Source organism: Zea mays, chromosome 9 (genome assembly GCF_902167145.1).
Source record: "Zea mays cultivar B73 chromosome 9, Zm-B73-REFERENCE-NAM-5.0, whole genome shotgun sequence".
In the NCBI taxonomy this organism is placed as follows: Eukaryota; Viridiplantae; Streptophyta; class Magnoliopsida; order Poales; family Poaceae; genus Zea; species Zea mays.
The window spans coordinates 162552195-162575894 of record NC_050104.1 but is presented as its reverse complement, the minus strand read 5'-3'; the positions used below and the strand labels follow the sequence as shown (position 1 = coordinate 162575894).

The 23700-nt window shown below is 43.1% G+C and overlaps 1 protein-coding gene across 2 annotated transcripts; it reads left to right on the top strand.

Annotated features, from left to right (window-relative positions):
- On the top strand, window positions 1-23091 carry LOC100381519 (putative amino-acid acetyltransferase NAGS1 chloroplastic). 2 transcript variants are annotated; one of them, XM_008660548.3, is made up of 10 exons: window positions 1-574; window positions 1999-2086; window positions 3173-3381; window positions 3894-4045; window positions 4291-4711; window positions 5441-5538; window positions 6162-6273; window positions 6382-6541; window positions 22256-22328; window positions 22655-23091. In XM_008660548.3, the coding sequence occupies exons 1-10, from the start codon at window positions 251-253 to the stop codon at window positions 22809-22811; spliced, it is 1794 nt and encodes a 597-aa protein (XP_008658770.1). In that variant the 5' UTR covers window positions 1-250; the 3' UTR covers window positions 22812-23091. The 2 variants fall into 2 exon arrangements, with proteins under 2 accessions (XP_008658770.1, NP_001167820.1); NM_001174349.1 differs by lacking the exon at window positions 1-574 and having other exon boundaries at window positions 2041-2086; window positions 22655-22955.
- Window positions 23092-23700: the final 609 nt, after the last annotated feature.

Below are 23700 nucleotides of genomic sequence, written 5' to 3'. Positions count from 1 at the left end.
CCAGTCTCCACTTCCCCCAAACCCCGGCCGACCAACCCCAACCACGGACCCGGACTGGCTGTCCGCCTATCACCCGCCACTATTGCTCTTGCAGCCTGCTTCTCTCCCCCCTTCTCGCCGCGTACGCACGGGTCGCACGCACGCACACCCCGTTCGTGCCACACTGCCACCTAACCCCCCTCCCCCACGATCCCGAGGCTACTAGCACTAGGCGTCGTCCTCGGCAGCAACGGCGGCTGGGCTCCCGCCGATGGCGGCGTCCCTCGCCGCCGCCGCCTCTCGCCTCGCCGCCACCGGCGGCGAGTTGTCGTGGTCGGCGCGGCCCTGCCCCGGGAGTCTCGTGGCGAGCTTCCCCAGCGCCGGGCGGCTCCGGCGCCCCGCTTCGGGCGTGCGGTGCGGAGGTGGGGTTTTGCCCGCGGCCGCGGGGACGGGGGCGGAAGCGGAGGAAGGGGGCCGCTTCGTTGGCTGGTTCCGGGAGGCGTGGCCTTACATCCGGGGCCACCGGGGCAGCACCTTCGTCGTCGTCATCTCCGGGGAGGTCATCGCCGGCCCGCACCTCGACGGCATTCTGCAGGTACCACTCTCGCGCACAGAGTCTCTGGGCTCCGGCGGTGCTTTGGTTATTTAAGGCAGTGAAACGAGATGGTTTCCGTGATGATGTTGGCTCTGTTCCACGCAAACTCAAGAGGTTTTTTCTGATTTGGATTTGATGCCAATTTGGATGGGGCTGTTTATGAAATCGATCGACTTTTGGATGATGTTTGAAAGCTGTGAAATGGCCATTTTTCTTAGAGAAAAAGCATGTCTTTATTAAAGTATCAGGAACCGAAACTACTTCCTTTCATCACCGTCACTGAATTTTTCGAATCCATTATTTTTCATAGGCTTCATGGTGTTAAAGCATCTCAAGAGACTAGCCAAATGACTTGTCAAGCTAAATTTTAGCTACTTAATAGTAAAATAATTCTCTAACAAATAAGCTATCTAACTCATCAAGCTATCCGGCTCTCTAAATTGGCTCCCTAAATTTGGCTACCCGGCTATCAAACTAACTTAAAGAATGAGATGTTATATATAGTCATATAGAGTTTAATGTTTATAGGGAGATAAATAAAGAGTTTCTTGGAGATGTTCTTACAGAGCTGGTCGTGATGAACCATTTTCAGGCCTGATTTTAGTTCACCTATTGATGGAGTTGGATATCAATGTCACGATCGTGAAATTGAAAGTTGCTCATTTCGAAGTTGCTCATTTCGGAGGGTTTACGATTTTTCAGGCCTTCTTTGACTCACCAACTATTTTGTTAAAAGGATTTCAGCTAACCAGTTGCACGTATATTACAACTTTCCAAGATAGTCTCGCTATCTGTTTCTGTCCTTCTCTCCCAGTCTTCTTCTGAAAACTATTTTTGCAAAATCTTGGATAGCCTGACCTGCTCCTTTTGCTTCGCTGGCCGAGGAAAGGATTGTAGTTTTTTCTTTCTTTCTGAAGCATCTATGCTTCTTCCCAATGGGTTTCATTTCATTCTCTATCCAGTGTGAGAGATGTTCTGAGTAATCTATATGATTAGGCAGGTGAGCAATTTATTATCTGACACTTATTTACAATTAACTTTATCTGTAATATTATTGTAACTGAACATCATGGAAGAAGATGTAATGACCATTGGCTGCCAGGTACAGAGTCAGGACAAAAACACTGCTAATAGCTATGATACACCTAGTTATTCTCTACCTGGTCTGTTCGATTTCTATCCACCACGACCTTTAATTTTATTGCTAGCTGACCACTTTATTCTCTGATTCCTTACCGTGCCCCTATACTACTCGTTTTCTTTCACCGAGCAATTTGTCTTATTAAGTCTATTATTATATCCTAGGACTATATGAAATGCAAATTTGCTAGTGTTTTGTCATATGTGGCAGAGTTGTACTGTACTAGTTATTATATAATAAGCAGATGGCTACCCTCCTTCATAATACTTATTTTTATGTACAGGATATATCCCTTCTTCATGGTCTCGGGATCAAATTTGTTCTTGTTCCTGGAACACATGTCCAGATTGATAAGCTCTTGGCTGAGAGAGGTTAGCTACAGCTTTGCACCCTTACTCTTGTATCCTGATATGTTTCAACCACTTTAATAATTGTGTTCAGCCTCTGTACGCATTTCTGGGTGCTACTTAAGATCACTGCTCGATAGCACTTTTTCTTTATCCCGGAAAAGAATTATATCCCTCTCCTCGCTTTCTTTCTTTTTATTCAACACCATATGATATGATACCTGCATCATGGAAGATAACTAACTTCACTGTTTTGAGCCCAACCTTCCATTCCAATTGCTTAACGGAATATTTTTTAGATGATGGAAAGAGTACCTGCCTTTTGCATCCTCCAATGCATTAGTCCAATTTATTATTGCATAGTCTCGTTATAAAAGAAAGGGATTTTTTTCCGAACACGCAGGAGAGCTGCGCATCATTATATTAAAAAAAGGAAAGGTCTAAAATGGACTGAAATACAAAGCCCTGGAGGGCAGAAAAACAAACACCGGACCTGATCACCAAGATCCTAACACCCGTGCCTCCTCTCCAACAACATATAAGGCGAAACAAAACAAAGGAGATGGCTGGTAGGCCCGACTAGACCCTATTTAAGGTGACAATAAGCCCCAGACTGTCAAGATGCTTGGACTGTCAAGAAAGGGAAATATGAAAGGCAATTGTAATAATTCTATTAAAAAGGGCAGACCCGGTGCCAGAGGCTCCCACAAAAGTGACCTTCTAGGGAAGGGATGAGATAACCGAGAAAAGCCTCCTCCCGCAAATGCGTAGAGAGATTGCATCAAACCTGTGTCCTGGTGACTCAGTGAGACGACTCTCACCACTACATCAGGCCTGCCCTTCTGTAATAATTCTATCACATCATCTTTAAACTTGTTGGTGTAGCACCAAAACTAGCATATTCTTAGGTGTTCTTATATTGATTAATGACCCACCAAAATTACAAGTAGTGATTAAGTTGTTAATACTGTTGAGGTTCGTGCTTTGCCTTTTGCACTCTTAACTAATTTTCTTCTATTTCCCAAGCATCAAATGTTTGCTTTGCTTTCTTTATTTCACTACGGCGATGTGTTTGTGGTGTCCATAAACTCAGTTTTGTGAATTTTACAGGGAAGAAGGCTAAGTATGCTGGTCGCTACCGCATTACTGATTCAGATTCATTAGATGCTGCAATGGAGGCAGCTGGCCGAATACGGCTAACTATAGAAGCGAAGCTGTCTCCTGGACCACCAATGTTAAATCTCCGTAGGCATGGTGTTAATGGCCGTTGGCATGAAATCTCTGATAATGTTGCAAGTGGAAATTTCCTTGGTGCTAAGGTTAGTAAAAGCATGCTGGTTCTTTACTTCATATTTTTGTTCATTTATATGTAGATGCAAATTGCATCCTCGTATCACATTGTGTCAGTAGCTAATGGAAAGAAAATGTAAACACAAATATTTGGATATCCCTATACCAAGAGTAGTATTTCTTAACAATATTGTTTCTAGGAGCATTGCGTATGGGGAAGAAGAGGTATAAGGTGGGGAGACCTTGCAAAAAATAAGAAAATAAAAAGGTGGGAGAAAAATGCTTGGGGTGCTATATGGATCAGTTTTGGGTTTAACTGCCGAATCCTAAAAAAACGAGGTGTTGGGTACCTGCTTAATAATGCTGGTATTATTTTTTTGCGACTGTGCCGTGGCACCACCATCCATGCCGGTATTATGCTGTTCCCTTCTGGCACCACCCTTTCAGTGAAAGAGATGGAGAACTGTTTGCGTGCATCTCAAATGGCATGGATCATAGTCCTGAGATGCTGAATTGGTTTACTTCTCTCTTCATTTGGCAGAGGCGAGGGGTTGTTGGTGGCATTGATTATGGATTCACCGGTGAAGTTAAAAAAATAGATGTTTCACGGATAAGAGAAAGGCTTGATAGAGACAGCATAGTTGTTGTGAGCAACATGGGGTACTCCAGCGCAGGAGAGGTCTTGAATTGCAAGTATGCCACTTACCCCATTCATATCTTTAGCTTTGTTATTAACTTTAGATCACCAGTTCTATGTCAAGTTCTCAAAGAATATGTGCTCATCATCGAAGTGACACTATAAGTTACCATTAAAAGTTCCATGTGTCTTTAATCATGGTAAAGCTCTGAGGAAAAAAAAGATGCAGTGTTCGCAATAGCATCACAGGACCAGTTCGTATTTATAGGGTCTAACAAGACTTATTTTGGCTTATTTTCAGTACCTATGAAGTTGCTACAGCATGTGCTTTATCCATAGAGGCGGACAAGCTTATTTGCATTGTTGATGGCCAAATATTTGATGAGCATGGTAGAGTCAATCGTTTTATGTCTATTGAAGAAGCAGATATGTTGATCAGAACACGTGCTAAGCAGAGTGAAATTGCTGCAAATTATGTGAAGGTTGTTGATGAGGAGGACATCAATCATGTCCGCTGCCTCCCAATGAAACATGGTACAGAACATGGTATGAATGGAAGGGACCATATTAATGGGTATACTGCATCTTTTCGGAATGGTGTGGGTTTCAATGATGGAAATGGTCTGTCTGGTGAGCAAGGGTTTGCTATTGGCGGGGAGGAGCGCTTGAGCAGGTCAAATGGTTACCTATCAGAGTTAGCAGCGGCAGCATACGTATGCCATGTAAGTATTGAGCTTCTACATGTGTTTGAACAGTTTTGCATGATTTTAGTGATTCCTAATTTTTTTATCGTTGTACAAAATCTATTATGTTCTCAATATGGTTTTCCTGCAACATGTTACTCCTGCTTGCTTTGTAGGGTTCCAGCATTCCAGGCTTCCAGCAATGTTCATAACATCCGTGCATGCAGGATGCCCATATTTTCAAAATTGTTATTAAATCTGTGCATGTTTCTACTTTGGCTGTCATCTAACTGCACTCATGTCATGTGATATATATATATATATATATATATATATATATATATATATATATATTTGTAGAAAATTGTTGTCTTTCACAAGGCACCTTTCTCCTGTTGAATGATTGTTCTTTTGTCCAATTATCTAAGTTCAATGGTACACATACTAAAACAGTTGATTCTGAAGCATTATAAATGATACTCTCAACTGTTAAATCGGTTAAAGGGAAAGGTAATGCACATCAGAATTTATTGGGACTGTCGTGTCATTGTTGTAGAACAATTCTAGCAAAAATTTGGGTATGTCTACCTTTTTCCCTTGGCTGAAGTCTAAACTGTTCTTGGATGTGCATCAGTGAATGGAATCTGATGGCTATAATCCATGGGTTATTATTTTTTATTATGCAGCAATATGTAGGATACATTGTTATATGTTGTTTTGCTTGTTTTCTTTTGTCCTAATTATAGTTTCCTTATTTTCTCATGTCAGGGTGGTGTCCAAAGAGTGCATATCATAGATGGTACTGTTGGTGGAGCATTGTTGCTAGAACTATTCACTAGAGATGGTGTTGGAACGATGATAGCTAGGTATAATAGAACTGTTTTTTCAATGTTAGCTGCCAATGAACATAGCAACTTGGGTAGTTGGGTGTGTAAGCCCCTATTGGCCCAATATCTGTGATGTACATGTACATACTTGCATCTCGAGCAAGTTTTTATTGCATGTTTCTCTTAGCTTACAAGAAGTCTGCCCCCTGAATCCTGTTAAAAATAATGCAAAGCATGTGACCCATGCTCGTCTTTTACTTAATTTTCCTATCTTCATATCTTCTTGAATTGGAATACTTAGATTCGTGTCAAAATATATGTTAGAGACAGCACGATTCTCTTGGATATTCGACTATGTACCATTATGTATAAAATGTGATAAAAATAATGGTCTCTTTTTGGTTTTGCTAGTATAGTGGTTTAAAATGACATATTGGCCAGAAAGACAATTTTTATCTAGTTTTGAGTTTATTGTTTTACATGTCTGTGGGAGTTCCCAGTTATCTATCATTGTAAATATGTAAGGACAAGCAAAGTAGAATACACTTTTCAATTGAAGAATATTTTTTGCATGTGATCTAGTGTAGGACTTCTGGAACGCTCATATCCTTGTAACTTTAACAATGAGAATGTGGGCTTGATGATTTCTCGTTTTTTTGTAGGGATATGTATGAAGGAACAAGAATGGCCAGAGAGGAAGATCTTTCTGGTATTAGAAAGATCATTCGTCCTCTAGAAGAATCTGGTGTCCTGGTGCGCCGAACAGATCAAGAGGTCATTATTTTCTCATCTTGTGAACAAAACATTGACTAATTCAGCAGTTGTGTTTGTTTTTGTCTAGTCATTTATGCAACTGAACAGTGAATTCTTTTGTTTCATTAGCTTCTTGAAGCATTGACATCATTTATTGTCGTGGAAAGAGATGGCTCAATCATAGCGTGTGCTGCCCTCTTCCCTTTTCTTGAGGATAAATCTGGGGAAGTTGCTGCTATTGCTGTATCTGAAGAATGTCGAGGCCAAGGTCAAGGAGACAAATTACTTGGTATGCCTGCATTTTAGCATATTTAATTGCTTTGTATGAAGTGTAAGAGAATGAAAGTGCTTGATATATTGCATAGGAGATGGGGTACATATATATAGACTCAGAACCCTAATCCTAATGGGACGGCAACCCAACTGTGGTGCTAGCCCACCTACACATATAGGAACACACACTCTAACATCCCCCCGCAGTCACAACGGGAGCACCGCAAACGATGAGACTAGAGCAGAAGCCGACGGTTGGAATCCCCCCGCAGTCGCAGCGTCGTGAGAGTGCGAGTGTTGTGGTTAGAGTAGAGATCGGTGTGCACTCTATGTAGATGATAGCCCTTGGATGCCGAGGTAGCGAAATCGAGGTGTGTATTGTCTTGATCTTCAGGGGGGTTGACGTTCGAGTGTCAACAGTCGGTGGGGCGACGCAACAAAAAAAGAGCAGTAGTAGCGTGGACCTTGTTGCTTCTTTTGTCTAGTCGTTGGGGAGCCCCGTTAGGGAGACTGACGGCAACGCGCGCGTCTGCGCTGGTCAGGGTGGCCACACCCGCGGCAGAGTAGAAGAGGTAAAGACGGATCCGGCCAGGAAGGCCACGACAACGACGAATCCAGAGGTCGCAACAACGGTGAATCCGGCCGGGAAGGCCGCGACAGCGCCAAATCCAATGAAGGTGACGAAGAAGGGGGAAAGGCGATGGGGCGGTTCTAGCCGGACAGGGGCCTGCGTCGAGCCTGGCAGGGGGTTTGACGGCGAGGACAAGAGATGCTTAAAGGTGGGATGTCACACCTGGTTTTAGAAGGTAAACCAAACGCGAACCATGCACGTGCCAGGATCATAAATTCATGTACACAGCGATTACATAATTGGACACCATCATACAATGCTCAAATAATAGTAAAAATAAGTATTACTTTATTACATCATGATGTCCAAAACATCCACATTAACTTAAACATAAATCAAAGTGCTGAACGAAACGTAATAAGATAAGGCCTTCACAAGCAGCCGACTGGGGGTTTGCCGCTAGTCTAGTTTATAATTCCTCGAAGTCTTAAAACTCCTGAAAATCCTTCGCGTTGCCTTCATCTTCTCCTGAGCAATGGTTGCAATAGGGACGACCTGGTGTTTAGTGTTTAAGCAAGGGTGAGTACACATCAGCGTACTCAGCAAATGTCCCGTTTGGCTGAAGTGGACTAGCTGTATGTGGGGGTTAAGCTCAAAGCAGCTGTTTTTAGTTGGTCAGGCATATATCATTACTAGAAGCCAAGTTTTATCTAAAACCCAAGTTGCTATTCCCAAAAGAAAGCACCTCAGAGAGGAAAGTACCATATATCATAAGTATAGCCATCATAATTAAACCATCAACATAAATCCAGAGTATCTCTAATCAAAGAGGATCCCAAGGCTGCTATTAACCGTGAGCACGACTGATATACCAGTTTCTAACCCTCTGCAAAGGTTGCACACTTTACCCACGAGTCGTGATCCCTTTCCAGCCTAGGTTTGTAAGACCCGATCTTCACTACCGAGGTGAATGGGTAGGGATTCACTACGTAGCCTTTACAAAGATTCTCCTGGTGTGTAGCCGCCCGTTAGGTTTCGCCAGTCGTACAAACACAATACTCCTCCCTAAGGTGGGTGACTAACAAAACCAAATCGAATGAACCTCGGCATCCACCCTTAGCAGAGCAAGCACTATGCCCCAGCCTCCATTGAAGGCACAACTGCGAAGCAAACTACAACCCTAGGTTCCTCCAATTAATTAGCTAAGGGCGTCCCATACCACCATCATGGTTGTACTGTTGTCCCCCCGGGTGGTCTCTCAACGAACAGGTCCTTATGGAGAGGTACTCGGAAAACAGCCCGAGCTCCCTAAATTGCCACAAGTTCATAATCATAATCATAATGAATCATCGTATCATAAAGTAGTTCTCATCATGTTCGTTGATTAGGGTAAAGCACTAGCATGTAGCTGATTATAATAACCCAACCCAAAAAGGTAATCGAGGACAGAATAAATATAAAGCTAGTCAATCATTAGGTTAATCATAGTATGTGGGACAATGACTTATAAAGTAAATAGGACATAATAGGTCAGAGGACACTTGCCTTCACCAAACTGCTGCTGCTCAAAGGTTTCTCCTGTAACTTTCTCGGACTTCGCGGACGGAACCTTATCTAAGCGAGTGCGAACACATGTTCAACATTCTTGAAACAGAAAGAAACAGTACACCACACAGGGAAAACATTATAAACACATACAGTACAAAATAGCGCTCGCTTCTACGGTCACACGAGAATAAGAAACGTCGAGATCAAAGCTACGATTGAGAAGTTATTGCGTCTACCTTATACAAATATGAAATAGAACATTTAATTCAAATCGACATCTTTTAAATGGAACCTGGAGCTATCGCCTAGTTTTAATTAATCTACTATGCTAACAACTTTCAGTTAGATAAGTAATTTAAATAACATTAGCGACTATAAGCGAGACGAATTAACGGCGCGAGACAAATACGCAATGCGCGAAACAGCACGGCAGCACGCGCACAGCACGCGAGCCAACGCGACAAGCGAGGACTAATAAATAGATAGCACGTTTAATCTAAACAATTATTAATAAAGAATATTTCAGTTAAGTTTAACCATGTTGGTGTTTATTTTTAAATGCGCAAATCGAAACCGTGAATTAGATTTAAATTGAAACACTACTTTAATAACCATCGTTCAAACAGACATTTAAATAAATTAAATAAAATATGAAACAACAGAGAATAATATTTCTAACATGTAGACAATTTTAATACGAATCTAACGCGACTTGAACGGAGCGAATCGGATTTAAAACGCAAAAGGTATCGCGATTTTAAATTGAAACATCTCTCTGCGCATAATTTTAAAACACTCTAGAGGCCTGTTCGCAAAGTAGTCATCTCCTTCCTCCCTCCACCTCTTCTTTCACCAAGGTAAGGAAGGGGAGGGGGAAGGGGGCCGCCCGTCCGTAGCCGGGTGGGGGGCTGTGAGGGGGGAGAGGGGCGCCGCCGCTAGGGGAGGAGAGGGAAGGGAGAAGAGAGGGAGGGGCTGCGCGGGGAGAGAGAAACGAAGAATTTCTATGCACAACAATGGTGGAGGGCTCATCGGAGAAGAGGACCTCACCGGAGCCGAGGACAAATTCGCCGATTGACGACGAACATAGAACAAAATAACTCTCTATTGTTTTAATGAAGGGAAAAGAAAAGCGAGGAAAGAAAAGAGTAACACCTGAATTTTGAGTACAGAGCAAAGAAATTTTTATACCCCAAAATTCAGCATGTTACATGGGACATGCTGCTGGGCGGCTTAGGCGAGGACAGACAGCACTACAACAGCCTGCTCGCCAGGGATAGGGGACAGGGAGATCGAGGAGGTCGACAGAGCCAGAGGGCGAGTCCTGGTGGCGCTGTTCCCTGCTGCTAGGGCGCCGAGCGCCATGGAGGAGCAGGAGCAGGGGGATGGGCGTCCATAGCCGGCGAGGGAGCTCGCTGGGGGTTGGCCTGGCGCTGTCAGAGGGGAGCGAGGATGCGCCGAAGAGTGACGGTCTGATTTGTGCCGCTGCCAGGGGAAGAAGGGGAGGCTCGCCGGTCGGGCGCAGGGGAGCGCGTGCACCGGATTTGGGTCGCGGCCTCGTAGTTGAGAACGGTGACCGCGTTTTGTCTGCGCAATAGAGCCTTGGGAAGGAGGGGGCTCGCAAGGGATCCCTGGCCGGGCCAGGGCGAGCTCACTGCTGCGCAGGTCGGAGGGCGGTGACGGTGCGGCTCTAGAGGACGGCGCGTCAGGTCCCGGCGACACGCCGGAGGAGACAGGCGACCCCAGGACGGCGGCGTGCCAGTGCGGGGGAGGGGGTGTGGACACCGAGGAGGGAGCGGTCGCGCCACCGTTTGCAGGGGAGGGGCAGCGTCCCGACCAGGCAGAAAAGGGGGGGGCGCCAGCGTCAAGGATGACCGGGGCCGGCTGCGGTGGCCAGAGGTAGGAGGTGGGGTTGGCCGCGTCGTCCTGGAGGAGAGGTGCAGGGAGGCGAGGGGCTCCAGCGGGGGGAGGAAGACGCCATGGGAGACCCCGCACGAGCTCAAGGGAGCAAGGGCGCCCTCTGTGTGAGAGATGGAACTGGGGGAAGGAGGCAGCGGGAGCAAGCTAGCGGCTGGGATGATGGTCGCCCCGGGAGGGAAGTACGAGCCTCCATGAGACGACGACAGGCGAGTAGGTGTCCGACCGGCGGCCTGGCAGGTGGGAGGAGTCGGTGACGGCTACTAGTTGGGGGGAGGTGGAAATGAAAACCTAGCTGATAACATGTAAGAGAATGAAAGTGCTTGATATATTGCATAGGAGATGGGGTTCATATATATAGACTCAGAACCCTAACCCTAACTCTAATGGGCCGGTAGCCCAACTGTGGTGCCAGCCCACCTACACATATAGGAACACACACTTTAACATGAAGTAACATAACTTACTCAGTTCAAGGTAGATAAGTGTGTATAGTTGTGTACTACTAGGGTTTTAGAAATTGGTTTACTTCAATGAGGACCAATGTAGATTGCTTGGGTCAACTGGTGACTAGGCTATTTTTCTCTTTTGTCTTGGATTTTGTATAACATTTTTATTTGATATCACAAGCATTTCCTTTTGTAAAAAAAATAAGAAGCCAACTGCAAAAAACTGAAAACAAGGGATTTTCCCTATTTCTTATTGTTTCCTTAAAAAGGAGAACTGAAAGCAGGCTGGTAATTTTAGAACCAACAAGGTTCTAGAATGTACCAACAAAAACGGCAGTCAGGACTGTCTGATTGTTTTTGGCGCTTTGTAATTTGTATAGTATTTGTTTTGCGAAAGGGCCTCTAGTTGAGTTTGTTAGATAGTTTAGGTAGCACTTCTCAGGTCCTGGGTTCGACTCCCCGTGGAAGCGAATTTCAGGCTGTGGTTCAAAAAATCCCCTCGTTTGTCTCACGCTAAAGCACAGGTCTAAGGTCCGGCCCCGGTCGCGGTTGTTCTCACATGAGCTACGTTGTCATTGTGTATGCATGGGGCAGGGGTTCAGGTGTTTTCTCGACCTGCGTGAGAAGATCTTCTTAATATAATGTATGGGGGCTGTCATACTCCCGTATGTCGAGTTTTTTTATAGTATTTGTTTTTTTATCCTTTCACTTCAAACTCGGAGAAAGTTTCTTAAGTGATTCTTTTTCACTTCAAACCATAAGCGCCCATGCTCATTTTGCATTCCTGTCATGGTTGGTATATATTCTGTACAGCACAACTCATCAACACGGTATTTTGAAGTCCTTTCCAAAGATGCATTAAAGGAAACTAAAGCACTCATCCTGGTTTCATGAGCTATAGAGATTATAACCAAGAGTGGAGTGTTAGGAATCGTGCTAGACACATCTACCACGTCACGTAGGAAACTTGCAAGTAAGAGATCATGGATCGTTACCACTAGACACGCAGCGCAACGGAAGACGAGTTGGAGCGGCGATCCAACGTAGGTGCGCGTTGATGGAGAGGAAGTAGCCGATCATGATCGTCTCCTCCTCCGCAGTCTGTCAACACAGCAGTCGCAGCTGCGTCTCCACGTAGTCCACACGTATGGGGAAGGAACGTCGTGCACTGGTGTGCTAGCACCGCGCGCGCAGCGAGGGTCTCACGACTAGGCATGAGGAAGGCGACGGCTAGGGTTTGCATGTGTGGTGGAGGGCTCTAACCCTATCCCCTTCCCATATATTTATAGAGCTTGTTAATGGGCTGCAGCCCATTAAACCTCTAATCCCAATTGGGCCCTAATCTGAATTGTGTATGATTGCCTCTTGGGCATATCACTAACAATCTCCCACTTGCACTAGAGGCAAGTTCCAATGTTCCAACCCCTTAAGTGTGTTACCCGTTAGGTTCATGTGCAGACAGTAGTGAATGGAATCTTTCCAAACCACAAGTCAGTAGCGGTACCTAGCAGGATATACTAACTCCCGAATGTACATTAAAAATCATATCGACTGAACCTTGATACATTCATGTATTAATCCATTTGCTGCACGATATCAGTCAAGCTCAAGGCAAGGTATGTGCCATCCTTGTTATAGCTTAACCATTCACTCAATCAAATAGTGGATTCAATTCATGACTAACATTTAGTCATTGTGATTAACTCTTTAATCATATTGGCATGGCCATGCACTTTCCAGTCCAACTATCTCGAGAGGCCTAGAGATATCTCTCATGTTATCTAAGAGGGGCAAATCCCATTTTGATCCGCACATATCCCATTCCGTGCTTCATGGTACACCCAAAGACTCTTTTTATGACTACCCAGTTACGGTGTAGCGATTGGGGGTCCCAAAATGCACAACTACACATAGTGAGAAACAATGGCGATCTCAGGTCTAAGGAGTTAGTAGGTGTACCACTCGAAAACAACTGATGGCACATACAGAATAACAGTCCTAGCAGTGTTTCGGGGTGGGTTGATCCAACACATGTTCATTAACATGTGTTCAGATTATTAACCTGATATCTCTATGTCCATGATCCGTGAAACATGATCATCAATTAATACATGTGCTAGTCCGTGCGTACTCATTATCTCATATAACGATATGGACTAGGGATTATCTAGAATAACACCATAATCAACAAAGAGTTTCACGAACAAGTCACATACTTGATAATCAATGTAAATGATAGTTATTCAAACAATACTTTATTCAATAGTACATAAACATAGTCATGATATAGGTCTCTCACACATTCACACTAGAATCACTGATGTAAGCATCTTATACCCATTGATCTTGTGTGTGCCTCATGTTTTGCTTGTGAAAGAGGTTTCGTCAATGGATCTACAACATTTGAATCCGTGTGCACCTTGCAAATCTTCACATCACCTTGTTCTATGATCTCTAGAATGAGATGATAGTGTCGTAGTATATGCTTGGTCTTTTGGTGTGATCTAGGCTCCTTTGCCTGTGCAATGGCTCCATTATTATCACAATAGAGATCCACTGGGCTGGGCGCACTAGGAACAACACCTAACTTAGAAACAAGATTTCTTATCCAAACAACCTCTTTTGCAGCTTCTGAAGCCGCAATATACTCAGCTTCCGCCACCGAATATGTTGTTGTATCTTGTTTGGAACTCTTCCAACTCACTGCCCCACCATTGAGACAGAAAACAAAACCAGATTATGATCTAGAATCATCTATGTCTGTCTGAAAGCTATCATCGGTGTAACCAGTTACAACAATCTATTCCTCACCACTAAACACTAAGAACACATCCTTAGTTCTTCTTAAGTACTTAAGGATGTTCTTCACAGTTGTCCAATGGGCTTCTCAATAATTTGATTGATACCTGCTCGTAACATTTACAACATAGGAGACATCTAGGCGTGTACATAGCATGGCATACATGATGGATCCTATAGCCGAAGCGTAAGGAATTACTTTCATCCTTACTTGCTCATCAATTGTCACCGGACACTGACTCGCGCAAAGATGAACGCCATGTGACATTGGCAAGAATCCTGCATATTGAATCGATTCAATACTTTGCCAATATATGTATCTTGGCTTAATCCAATTAGCCTTTTTGATCTATCTCTATAGATCTTTATGCCCAAAATATATGACGCCTCTACTAAATCTTTCATTGAGAAACTCTTTCTTAATGAAGATTTAACGTCCTCAAGCATTGGTATGTTATTCCCAATCAACAATATGTCATCTACATACATGATTGGAAATACAATTGCGCTCCCACTAATCTTCTTGTAAATACAAGGCTCCTCTGAATTTTTGATGAAACCAAACCCTTTGATCACTTCATCAAAACGTATATTCCAACTCCGAGATGCTTGCTTCAACCCATAAATGGACTTATGAAGTTTGCATATCTTCCCAACAATTTTAAGTATCGACAAAACCTTCAGGCTGTGTCATGTACACATCCTCAGCCAGACTTCCATTAAGTAAAGCGGTTTTGACATCCATTTGCCATATTTCATAATCAAAATATGCAGCAATAGCTAGGATAATCCGTATAGACTTTAGCATTGCAACTGGTGAGAAAGTTTTATCATAGTCTACACCATGAATCTGCTTGAATCCTTTGGCCGCCAATCGTGCTATATATACGTGAACATTTCCATCCATGTTCGTCTTTTTCTTGTAAATCCACTTGCAGTCGATAGGTCTCACACCATCGATTGGATCAATCAAGTTCCAAACTTGATTGTCATGCATGGATTGTATTTCGGATTCCATGGCTCCAAGCCATTTATCGGAGTCGGATCCCATCATTGCTTCTTTGTAGGTTGCAATCTCATCATTGTCCAACAATAATATGTCACGATGCTTCGTGGTTACATCTAGCACCAGTTTCGAGGGTGTGCATGGAGGCTTCGACTTTGGGACTAGGAATCAAGAAGGAGAGGAAATCCTGAACTTTGCCCTAGCCTATGACATGTTTATAGCAAACACTTTCTTTAGGAAGAGGAAATCCCACCTGATGACCTTCAGTAGTGGCCAACACACTAGCCAGATTGATTTCGTCCTCTTGAGAAAAGAGGACATGCATGCCTGCTTAGATTGCAAGGTTATACCTGGAGAGTGTGTGGTAACCCAACCTAAGCTTGTCGTAGCTGACTTCCATTTTAAGATTCGTTTACAACGGAATAAACATAACAAGGTCACTAGAACAAAGTGGTGGAAGCTTAAAGGGGATGTGGCCAAACTTTCAAGGAGAGAGTTATCGAGGAGGGCCCTTGGGCAGAAGAGGGAGACGCAAACATCATGTGGAGGAAGATGGCGACATGCATCCGAAAGATAGCTTCAAAGAGTTTGGGTTGAGTCAAGGAAACAGAAGGGAAGTTAAAGACACTTGGTGGTGGAACGAAGATGTCCAAAAGGCTATCAAGGAGAAGAAAGATTGCTACAAACGCTTACATCATGACAAGTGTGCAGACAACATAGAGAAGTACAGGATAGCGAAGAAGTCTGCAAAGCGAGCGGTTAGTAGAGCCCGGGGTCAAGCCTATGACGACCTTTATCAACGGTTGGACACAAAGCAGGGAGAAAAGGATATCTATAGGATGGCCAAGATTCGTGAAAGGAAGACAAGGGATGTCAACCAAGTCAAATGCATCAAGGATGAAGCAAACCAACTATTAGTGAAGAATGAAGAGATCAAGAACAGATGGAAGGAGTACTTCAACAAATTGTTCAATGGAGGGAATGAGAGTTCTACAATAGAATTGGACGAACCATTCGATGACAACAACAGGGGTTTTGTACGAAGGATACAAGAATATGAAGTTAAGGAGGCGCTAAAAAGGATGAAGGTAGGAAAGGCGATGGACCCTGATGGTATCCCTATCGAGGTATGGAGATGACTTGGAGACATAGCGATAGTATGGCTGACTAAGCTTTTCAACACCATCTTTCGGACAAACAGAATGCCCGACGAGTGGCGGCGGAGTACGTTAGTACCAATCTTCAAGAACAAAGGAGATGTTCAAAGTTGTACTAATTACCGTGGAATTAAGCTCATGAGCCATACAATGAAGCTATGGGAGAGAGTCATTGAACACCGCCTGCGGAAGATGACGAGCGTGATCCAAAATCAGTTTGGTTTCATGCCTAGGAGATCAACTATGGAGTCCATTTTCTTACTAAGACAACTTATGGAGAGATTCAGAGAACAAAAGAAAGACCTGCATATGGTCTTCATAGACTTGGATAAGGCTTATGACAAAGTACCTAGGAGTGTAATGTGGTGGGCCTTGGAAAAACACAAAGTATCAACAAAATACATTAATCTTATTAAAGATATGTACACTAATGTTGTGACAAGTGTTCGAACAAGTGATGGAGACACCGATGACTTTCCAATTAACATAGGACTACATCAAGGGTCGGATTTGAGCCCTTATCTTTTCGCTTTGGTGATAGATGAGGTCACAAGGGACATACAAGGAGATATACCGTGGTGTATGCCTTTTGCCGATGATGTGGTACTTATTGAGGAGGGGAGTGGTGTTTCGCAAAAGTTGGAATTGTGGAGGCAGACGCTGGAAGCAAAAGGTTTTAGGCTTAGTAGGTCTAAAACAGAGTATATGAAGTGTGATTTCAGTGTCATGGGGTATGAGGATGGCGATGTTAGTCTTGATGGGCAAGTGGTACCCAAGAAAGACACTTTTCGTTACTTAGGATCAATGCTTCAGAAGGAGGGAGACATCGATGAGGATGCCAGTCATAGAATTAAAGCTGTATGGTTGAAGTGGCGGCAAGCTGCGGGTGTATTATACGACCCCCGGGTGTCACACAAACTAAAAGGCAAATTCTACAGGACAGCAATCCGGCCGGCTATGTTGTATGGAGCAGAATGTTGGCCCACTAAAAGACGACATGTCCAACAACTAAGTGTGGCAGAGATGCGTATGTTGCGCTGGATATGTGGCCACACAAGGAGAGATCGAGTCCGGAATGGTGATATACAAGAGAGTAGGAGTGGCGCCAATTGAGGAGAAGCTTATGCAACATCGTTTGAGATGGTTTGGACATATCCAACGAAGACCTGAAGAGGCACCAGTGCATATCGAAATAATTAGGCGTCCCAAGAATGTGAAGAGAGGTAGAGGTCGACCAACCTTGACGTGGACAGAGGCTGTGAAGAGGGACCTGAAGGAGTGGAATATTGATAAAGAGCTCGCCGTGGATAGGAAGGGGTGGAAGTGTGCAATTCACGTGCCAGAACCCTGATTTGTAGTTTCGCTTTTCCTCCTTAATCGTTTAACCTTTTCTTGTGTCCCTTTAGATCTTGCTGGTTCTTGTGGGTTTTATCTCTTTTTATGTGTTTCCCCGTTTCGTCGTTTTTCGGTTCTCCTTTGCCTTTGTCTCCCTTTTCTTTTCTTTGGGGGTTGAGCTCTGAGGTTTTCATATGGGGTTTCATCTCTAGCCTACCCCAACGTGCTTGGGACAAAAAGGCTTTGTTGTTGTTGTTGATGCTTCGTGGTTAGGAGTGTGAACTTTTGAGTTACGCGGCGTTTCCTTGTAGACCTACGTGGGGCTGGTATTTCATTAAGAGATTGCACAACATCTTGTACATCATCAATAGATTGCACAACATCTTGTACGAGTTCAGTGGGTGCTGAAACATTTTCAGGTGTTTCTCGAATTTCTTCAAGTTGCACTTTGCTCCCACTAACTCCTTTTGAGAGAAACTCTTTTTCTAAGAAGACACCATTGCGAGCAACAAACACTTTGCCCTCGTTTTTATTGTAAACATAATATCCTTTGGTTTACCTTGGATACCCCCACAAAAAAGCATTTGTCTGATTTTGGAGTGAGTTTGTCTGACATCAAACGTTTGACATAAGCCTCACATCCCCAAACTTTGAGGAAAGACAATCCGAGATGTTTCCCAGTCCACATCTCATATGGAGTCTTCTCAACAGACTTAGTTGGAACCCTGTTTAGTGTAAGCGCGGTTGTTTCAAGAGCATAACTCCAAAAGGATAGTGGAAGATCAGCTTGGCTCATCGTCGACCTAACCATGTCTAACAAGGTTCGGTTTCTCCGTTCAGATACCCCATTCCATTGAGGCATTCTAGGTGGAGTCAACTGCGGAACAATTCCACATTGCTTAAGATGATCATTAAATTCTCGGCTCAAATATTCACCTCCACGATCTGATCGCAGAAACTTAATTGTCTTGCCAAGTTGATTTTGTACTTCATTCTGAAATTCTTTGAACTTTTCAAATGATTCAGATTAGGTATATATATCCATATCTACTAAAGTCATCGGTGAAAGTAAAAAAGTACTGAAATCCTCCTCTATCAATCGAACTCATTGATCCACATACATCAGTATGTATATGTCCCAACAAGTCATTTGCCCTCTCACTGTGACCAGTGAAGGGTGATTTGGTCATCTTCCCAAGCAAACAAGACTCGCACACGTCAAGTGATTCAAAATCAAATGAGTTAAGCAAACCATCACTATGGAGTCTTTTAACGTGTTTCTCATTTATATGACCTAAGTGACAATGCCAAATGAAAGTAGGATTCAAATCGTTTGGTCGAGCCCTTTTAGTATTAACATTACAAACAGTCTTATTCTCAGAATCAAGAACATATAATCCATTCACCAATGGAAAATGAGCATAGAAAATATCATTATAATAAATAGAACAACGCTTGTTCTTTATTACAACCTCATAGCCATCTACTTCTTCCAGACATGAAGAAGAGATGATGTTCTTACTTATAGAAGGAATGCAATAACAATTATTCAACTCCAAAACTAATCCTGAGGGTAGTGATAAGTTGTAGGTATCGACTGCTATGACCGCAACTCTTGCTCCATTGCCGACACGTACATCCATCTCGCCTTTTGCAAATCTTCTAGTCTTTCTTAGTCCCTGCAACGATTTGCAAGAGTGAATCATCGATCCAGTATCAAATACCATGATTCATTAGAAGATGTAGCAATATTAATTTCTATAACATTTATACCTAAAGTAGAAGTCTCACTTCCCTTCTTCTTGACTTCTTTCAAGTACTTCTTGCAGTTCCTTAACCAATGTCCTTTTTCATGACAATGGCAGCATTATCAGGAGAAGGGCCAGACTTGCCCTTTGGCTTATTGGCTTAGCCTTAGAGCTTGAGGTCTCCTTGGGTACATCCTTTCCCATTCCTTTGCCCTTGGGAGGCGTCCAATGCTTCCTTTTCTTGTTCTCCTTTTGAACCATCATCACATGAGTAGGATATTTCTTAATGCTTTCCTCGGTTGTCTTTAGTATCCCATGCAATTCAGCCAATGTTTTCTCCAAGCCATTCATCTGGTAGTTCATTATGAACGGCTCGTAGCTCGGAAGGAGCGACTGGAGAATAACATCAATAGCCAGGTCATCATTGAGTTCACAACCAAGTTGAGTTCACAACCAAGTTTGTCCAAAGTCTCAATGTAACCAATCATCTTGATCACATGAGGACTAACCGGGCTACCTTCTGCGAGTTTGCAGAGAACAAGGACTTTGAGATGTTGTATCTCTCGGCCCTAGCCTGGTTCTCAAACATTCCACGCAGCCCCACACTCATAGAATAAGCATCAGTATGCTCATACTGTTTCTTCAGATCTGGGGACATGGTGACAAGCATAAGACAACTCACATTAATTGAGTCATTGGTGTGCTTCTCATAAGCCACACGTTCTGACTCATCCGCATTATCAGGGAGGTCATCAGGGTATGGTTCCTCAAGAACATACTCAGCTTTCTCTTGCCTGAGAACAATTCTCAAGTTGCGGTACCAATCAATAAAATTAGTTCCATTGAGTTTCTCCTTTTCAAGCACAGATCGCAAATTGAAAACGGAATTGTTGCTAGCAGACATGATCTACAACAGAAAATAAATATACAAAGTTTTAGCACTATGTTATGTACCAATCTTCTATTAACCAATGTAATAAAATACATCACCACTATATTGAATCGTCTTCCCTCTAACGAAATATAGTGGTCCAAGATCTATATCCACTAAATTTTAGTGAGCTATGGTTTCACCGCTAAAATTGAAGTGTCATAGGTAAACAACAAGTTGTTAATCATATCTGTATATGACTCTTGTTTGTTGGGTGGCATTCAATGCCCCGGCTCCCAACTCCATGCCATAAAGCCCAAAACTGTTTTGATAGCTTTGCTAAGTAACCAATACTATGCATGTGAATGTCCAACATCCACCTTAATCACAAAGATAGTTGATGGTGTTTTGCTTTGACAAACACACCACGCAACGATTACAGCTTCATTAAGTGCAGCTATTGGTAAAAGGCATAAAAACTTAGCTTTTTCGGGGAGAAGCTATTCTATCACGACAAAAACATCGACCATATATAATGCATGAAAGGAATAGTAAGACAAGAAGATAAACATCACAACATATAATCATATCATATCATGAATAGTATGGTCTTTTTGGATTCATTGTGGTCTCCATCGCCATGCCTCCTCTGTCTTGTGGTGATCATTATTGCCATCATGCTTGAAGTGCCTCCATGTAACTATACAAAGCTACTACATCTAATAGCTAGTAAATGAATTACATGAAAAATCTTTGAAGCATCACATGTAGACACGCAGGTCGTTATACAATAATGAAACAACCTAAACCCGGTTGTGATACTTTGCAGCACGCAGGCATGCACAAAAGTTATGACCAAAACATCACAACATATTAAGGCCATACCATTCACATCATACCCTACAAAAACAAGTTAGACGAATATGTTTTCTACATGTACGCCACTATAGAAGATAGCAACCACGGTCCCTAAACCCTAAAATCTAAAACCTCACAGGATTTCATGCATCGTATCTATGGAAATTTCACTGAAAATCTCATGTGATTGATCAAATCAACCCAAATTCGATACCTTGAAGAAGATTACACTCATGACGTCGATCTGTTACGTCAATCTGCTGATTGTGTATGCGATTAGCCCCGATGGTGATTCCAGACGGTAGGGGCAAGTTGTGCACACAACAGAGAAGGACGAATTGATTCCTTCAGTCATATACGATGCAATGTACTGCAAAAATTACCGATCTGATGTCTCGATCTTCTGATTGTGTACGTAATTAGCCCCGATGGTGATTCCAGACGGTAGGGGCAAGTTGCGCACACAACAGAGTCACGACGAACTAATCCCATCAGCAATATACAATGCAATCTACTTCAACCCCTTATGACCAATTGATCTAATCAAACCCTGCATCAAATAGATCTATCTCATGAACCTAGATCCAGACCAAAAACTATGTAAGATGGCTCCGATACCACTGTTAGGAATCGTGCTAGACACATCTACCACGTCACGTAGGAAATTTGCAAGTAAGAGATCATGGATGGTTACCAATAGACGTGCAGCGCAGCGGAAGACGAGTTGGAGCGGCGATCCAACGTAGGCGCGCGTCGATGGAGAGGAAGTAGCCAATCACGATCGTCTCCTCCTCCGCAGTCTGTCAACGCAGCAGTCGCAGCTACGTCTCCACATAGTCCACACATGCGGGGAAGGAACGCCGTGCGCCGGTGTGCTAGCACTACGCGCGCAGCGAGGGTCTCACGACTAGGTATGAGGAAGGCGATGGCTAGGGTTTGCACGTGTGGTGTAGAGCTCTAACCCTAGCCCCTTCCCATATATTTATAGAGCATGTTAATGGGCTGCAGCCCATTAAACCTCTAATCCCAATTGGGCCCTAATCTGAATTGTATATGATTGCCTCTTGGGCATATCACTAACATGGAGGCCCATCTAGCACACATTAGCCATGCGTGGCTGCAAGCTGCTGTCAGGAGTTTGACTTCCGGTTCACACAGAAAGAAGAAAAAGATCCCTCGCCAGCTACTCTAAAGTACAATGGGGCATTTAGCCAATTAGCCTGGAAGTCTTGGCTGCCTGAGGAGTCTTCCACTGGCCGATCGATATTTATCTTTATTTTGTTTTTTTTTGGAGATTTTAACCAAGAACATTTATTTGAAGTTTAACTAATTTGGTCACCTTTTCTGTTTGCGTGGTTGCATTTGCACTAGTTCTAATTTGCAATGTCAAAATCTAGAACTATTTAGTTTGTGGAGCAGCAAACTACAATTTATTAAATATTCAAATACTTATCTTGGTGATATTGTTTTTCAGATTACGTTGAGAAGAAGGCTTTGTCCCTTGGACTTGAGAAACTATTCTTGCTTACCACAAGGACAGCGGATTGGTATTGCACTCTGTGTTCTAGTAGTGATGATTGATGAGAATGTTTTATATGCTGTGCCAATTTCATTTTAAGAATTTCTTTTACCAGATAGCAAGAATTATTTTTTAGGCTGCTGACCTTGAAACCTAGTCAATCTCAATACGTTACTAGGAAGTAGGGACTACCATTAGCCAAATTCTTTGCTTGCCAGCACGCTAGGCATCCAGTGTTCAGAAAACATCCATCCAAACCCACATTGGAAATGGCCATACGCCATTTGAAATTGTTGCTGATCTGGTCACAAAAGGATTAAAGGGTGGTACTTATTTTGTTTGAACATCCTGCAGGTTTGTTCGTCGCGGCTTTAAGGAGTGCTCGTTCGATTCCCTGCCTTTGGTGAGGAGAAAACGTATCGACCTCTCGCGCGGGTCAAAATATTACATGAAGTGGCTCCAGGCAGCAGAGGTTGGGCATATGGCTGCCGACGGTTTTGCCATGAGATGATGAGTGCTGCAAACAAGCATCTCTACGAATCTAGTCGATGGACGTGAGGTTTCTTTATGAGCTGTGCAGTCGCTTATACATCGTAGAAATGTATATTTATTGTGCAAGAAAATAATCAGTCAATAATCGAAGATGTGGTTGTGTTTCTTGAGTTGATTTCTTCTTGAGCATAGCAATGCTCAAAAGAGTTGTTGATCTGCACACTGCTGACAAAGCCTGCACGACTGCGCTTTTTAAACTGATAAATACTTAGCTGCAAATTCAGCAATGTTCTTGTTGAGCTCCCTCCATCGCCTCCTCTAGAAAAAATGCGTATGTTACGCACTGTCATATCTATCATGTTCAACTAAGATATCAAAATATATATGTTACACATTGTCATATCTAGCATGTTTAACTAAGATATCACGTAAAAACTAATATGCCATGTTTAACTAAGATATCACGTAAAATATATATGTTACACATTGTCATCCAAGCAAAAATGTGATGACAATGTCAAGATCATTATAGCTTTTTAATATGGATCTTTCTGGGCCTGTCACTTAGCATCGGAGGGAGTAAGTATGGTCTTATTATTGTTGATAATTATTCCTGTTTCACTTGGGTATTCTTTTCGTATGATAAATCTGAAACCCAAGAAACCCTCAAGCACTTCTTAAGGCGGGCTCAAAATGAGTTTTAGCTAAAGGTGAAAAAGATAAGAAGTGATAACGGATCAAAATTCAAGAATCTTTAGGTGGAGGAATATCTTGAGGAGGAAGACATCAAGCATGAGTTTTCCGCTCCCTACACTCCACAACAAAATGGTGTAATGGAGAGAATGAACCGGACGCTCATTGATATGGCAAAAACACTGTTCAGAGAATGCAAGACGTCAGAGCAGTTT

Coding starts and splice junctions, on each gene's coding strand:
- LOC100381519 (XM_008660548.3), top strand. CDS start 251: ATGGCGGCGTCCCTCGCCGCCGCCGCCTCTCGCCTCGCCGCCACCGGC. Junction 4,712..5,440: donor CGGCAGCATACGTATGCCAT/GTAAGTATTGAG, acceptor TTCTCATGTCAG/GGTGGTGTCCAAAGAGTGCA. Junction 6,542..22,255: donor TCAAGGAGACAAATTACTTG/GTATGCCTGCAT, acceptor ATTGTTTTTCAG/ATTACGTTGAGAAGAAGGCT.